Source organism: Drosophila miranda (assembly GCF_003369915.1).
Source record: "Drosophila miranda strain MSH22 chromosome Y unlocalized genomic scaffold, D.miranda_PacBio2.1 Contig_Y3_pilon, whole genome shotgun sequence".
Taxonomy (NCBI): domain Eukaryota; kingdom Metazoa; phylum Arthropoda; class Insecta; order Diptera; family Drosophilidae; genus Drosophila; species Drosophila miranda.
Window position 1 is genome coordinate 1,358,442 of NW_022881625.1, and position 4,192 is coordinate 1,362,633.

At 50.3% G+C, this 4,192-nt stretch overlaps 1 protein-coding gene across 1 annotated transcript; it reads left to right on the forward strand.

The window, feature by feature from the left end:
* The first annotated feature begins 2,524 nt into the window (after nt 1-2,524).
* LOC117194381 lies at nt 2,525-3,387 on the forward strand. Its single transcript, XM_033398954.1, has 2 exons — nt 2,525-3,004; nt 3,083-3,387. The coding sequence occupies exons 1-2, from the start codon at nt 2,689-2,691 to the stop codon at nt 3,145-3,147; spliced, it is 381 nt and encodes a 126-aa protein (XP_033254845.1). The 5' UTR covers nt 2,525-2,688; the 3' UTR covers nt 3,148-3,387.
* Nucleotides 3,388-4,192: the final 805 nt, after the last annotated feature.

The following is a 4,192-nucleotide window of genomic DNA, read 5'->3' on the forward strand; positions in this document are numbered from 1 at the left end:
AACTTAAAAATTTGATTTGCAATCCCCTGTTAGTTCGTCAACTTGATGTTTTGTTGGCTGTAATGCGGTGTGTGGTCTTCAGTCCCCTCTACTACCCTTGCCGCCTGCTGAGGGCAGACGACTAGGAATGTAGCATGTACATGTGGGCGGGCAGTTTATAGGGGGCGTAATTGTTTTATGCGAAGACTAGCATTTTTGGCTCAATTTAGGCCGTAGTGATGGTGGTGTGGCGGCAACTGATGCTGATTTGAAAGTCGATTTGAAACCGATAATCAATTGTCAGCACCGTTGCCGCCGAAGATTTTTATCACAGATTGTAATATTTTTGTAGTGGGGTGTCGGAGAACCGCACTAATTACGAAAATAACAATGGGGGTGGGGGTGGGGGGGGGAAGAAGGGGTTAAAGAAATGAGATCGAAAATTCAGAAAGTGCAGTGTTGCAACACGTAGTCAATTGAGGAATAGATAAAGAGAAAAGGTAAACAATGCAGGTGCTTTGCGTGGAAAATAAAAAAAAAGAGACAAGCACTTGCAGAAATAACAATACAGATAAGTAGTAGACTGGAGTGAAGACGACGGAAAAACAGGTAAAACAGGTAATAAAAGAGATACTACACTGGAACAAAGACGAGACAAAACAGGTACAATTGATTTACGTTTACAATATTACAATAAACATAACAATTTAAAATAATGTCTATATCTTTTTTTTCTATAATTACAGGGAAGACAAGAAACAGCGGAGCATCGGCCGGCATAGCAAAACACAATGCTTGTAAAGACATTGCGTTGCATACCGGCCGACCCCGTCGTCCCCCCTGGTCGTCGAAATTGGCGTCATCCGAAGTCGTCAGAAGTAGGTGCAATTAGCACCTCGTCGTCGTCGTTGTGGCTGTGGCTGCCCTCTTGGAGAACCAGTGGCACTGGTCCAGCCACCAGCTGGGAGCCAGGAGTAGACGGCACACATATTACTGTGGCGACACGGGTCCGGCCGCCAAAGTGAAATGGATGTGAGTGTGTGTGTGCGTCGGCAATTGTGGCCCTAATGAAGAGCGAGTGGCACTGGTCCGGCCACCAGCTGGGAGCCAGGAGTAGATGGCACACATTTTACTGTGGCGACACGGGTCCGGCCGCCAAAGTGAAATGGATGTGAGTGTGTGTGTGCGTCGGCAATTGTGGCCCTAATGTAGAGCGAGTGGCACTGGTCCGGCCACCAGCTGTGGGCAATGGCGGACAACGACACACATAACTCGAACGGCACAGGTCCGGCCGCCCAAGTGTTTGTGTGTGTGTGTCTGAATGGCTGGCGGTAAGTATTTTGAGAGCCCTTTTTTTTCGTATGTGTGGCTGATGGATTTTGTTCCTTTTCCAGGACCATAGGGCACTCTGAATGCCATGGCACTGGATCCGGCCACCAACTAAGGACGATGGCGGACACGACACACATAACTCGAACGGCACAGGTCCGGCCGCCCAAGTGTAATGGATGTTTGTGTGTGTGTGTGTATTTCCATTCCAGGTACACATGGCACTCTGAATGCTTTGATGGCGGCAGCGTCCGTTGTTCATTTTTGTTGTGGCATGCGAGTGATATGCATTTGTCATTTAATCCAATGCAGTGGCAGAGATGTGTCCAATTAGTACACAGCGTTCCAGGATATCTGGTTGTCAAGATGGTACCTCATGTCATCCATGGAGTCGTCATCTGTCCACATCTCATCGTCATCATTTTCTTCATCCATTTCAGGATCCGTCTCTGGAATGGCGGCTGGCGTTGGCCCTAACGTTTTTTGTGGTGGCTGTGATCGTGGTGGTTTCTTTGACCGCCTGGCTGCTGGAGCTGGGGCAACCACTGTTGCTGCTGCCATTGTTGGTGGATTTTCCGATGTAACTGCAACTGCTGGAGTTGCCGTCACTGCCTGGGATTGGATGAGCGAGGTGAGTAGTGACATCGTCACTTCCTCTGCGTATTCTCCAACAGTGCCTGGCTGCAGGATCCCTCGAAAGATTGGCGTTTCGGCTGCATCTTCTGCCGGGAGCGGTTGTTGGCAAACTGCTGCTGCTGCTGCTGTCGCTGTTGTTGTTCGCGCTGCGGCTGCTGTTGCAGCTGCGGTAGCTGCTGCTGTTGTGGTGCCTGGGAACGGCTCATTGGCTGCTCTGGACGTCGTCGCCCAGTGCGTGGGCCAGAGGCAGCAGGCGTCTGTTTGTTTATTTTTTCGAGGTAATTTTGATGCAAGTGCACGCCTACGTTGCGCACACTCGCCCGCCAGTTTTGCTACTGACGGAGTTTATTTCCAGCTTTTTCTTATTACCTAGGACATGGCAATTTACATTTAAGCTTAACTTACAACAATAATGCGATTTTAAAATTGGCGGGCTGTTAACATTAACATTACATTGACATTAGCATTACATTAACATTAACATTATAGCATGAAACTAATGGTCTGGCAGCCCTTATGTGTCAATCACAGGATTAACGTCCATAAATTAGAAAGTGGTCACAAACAGATAAGTATTGACAATATTTGAACAATTATTTACATTTTAATCTAATTTAATTATATTTTATTTCTATTTGCAGGTACTGGATCATCGTCGTCGTCTGGAGCAGTGTGTTTGGCACGGTGCGCAACCGTACGGCGCTGGATGAGCGCGTGTGTAAGGTGCGGCAGGAGACGTGGACAATGCACAGCGCCGTGCAGAGTGGATGGAGCGATCGCCGTGGTCCTCCAGGTGGCCCGGGATTCGGCCAAATTTGTGTGGCGATGGTTGCCAGCAGCCATGAAGTGCAGGAAAACCACCCCTGCGTGGATTCGGATGCGCCATGTGTGCAGCGCAAGCGTGTCCAAATTTGCATTCATGGCCAACCAGCAGCCGTGATGCCTCTCGTCCGCGGAGCCCTTCTGGAGGCCGGATGCCGTGGTGACGCCCATGAGGAAGGATCAGAGGAGCAACTAGGGGTGTCGCCCGGTGTCGCAAGCGTGTTTGTACACGCTTCAGGTGAATTTTGTGCCGTTTTAAATTGCTCTGTGGAGGGGATAATTTTGCAAATTTTAATGTCATTTTTACATTTACCAGGTACAACGACAATGTCCACCACAGGAATATTGGACTTGTGCGGCCGGATTGCGGCGTCCCAATAATCGGCGACTTGCTGCACCAAAGTGCGAAATGACTGACTGAATGTGTGCAATGTGCCGGCCGGCATCATCGTCGTTGTTGTGTTCGTCGTCATCTGAGATGGATTGGACATCGATGATGATTTGGACGTCGTCGTCGTCGTCATCGGTAATGATTTGGACGTCGTCGTCGTCGTCGTCGTCGTCGTCGTCGACCACCCGTTCAAGGCGCCGTCGGACTTGCTCCAGTCCGTGGTCCAGAAGTGCCTCTAGCGGATTGCGTCGATGGCTGTCGTCCAGGGTGCGTGAGCTGCTGCTTGCAGCCCGTGTCTGGCAACGATAATGTGACGTCTGCAGGTTGCTGCTCGCCAGAATTTGCTGTGTCTGCTGCTGGGTCCGCTGCTGTGTCTGCTGCTGGGTCCGCTGCTGCGTCTGCTGCTGCATCTGTTGCTGAGTCTGCTGCTGCGGCTGTTGCTGAGTCTGCTGCTGGGTATGCTGCTGCGTCACTGGATCGGGATCCCCCTCGTAATCTGGCAGGATTATCTTTTGGACAGATAGTGGCTGGCCAAAGATAAGAGCCACTATTCTTTCTCGGGGAGTTTGGCCGCTGAGGTATCGTTTCCTGAAGCAATTTATCATCGAACCGTTGAACCTTTCGGGGTTCGGATTGATGATATTTTGTTGTTTGATTCTTCTTAATTGCCTGGCGTCTGATTCCTCCTGTATATTTCTTTTCAGCTCCTCCTCTTCGAGACGGACCAGCGCTGGAAGCGATTCCTCGGAGATGGCCGGATCTGGATGTTGTTGTTGATGGCTGCTCCGATCCTGATTTTGAGGCTGCAGCGGGCGGAAGTGTTGGAGCAGCTGTTGCAGATATCGTGGCCTCTGCAATCGCTGTGGCTCATACGGCTGCAGTAATAGTTTCCGAGCCTCCGGATTGACATGGCAAACCAAGGAGTTGGCGAAGCGCCCACTTGCCGCATGGAACACTTCGTCAATTGTGTCTAGATTGTGAGTCTGCCTTATGACATCGTTCCTGGTGAACCTTGTCGCCTTCATTGCCCGTCTA

What these genes read in the sequence shown, in the direction of transcription:
- LOC117194381 (XM_033398954.1), top strand. Translation starts at nt 2,689, where the DNA reads ATGCACAGCGCCGTGCAGAGTGGATGGAGCGATCGCCGTGGTCCTCCA. An exon ending in CGTGTTTGTACACGCTTCAG is followed by an intron (nt 3,005 to 3,082) that starts GTGAATTTTGTG and finishes TACATTTACCAG; the next exon opens with GTACAACGACAATGTCCACC.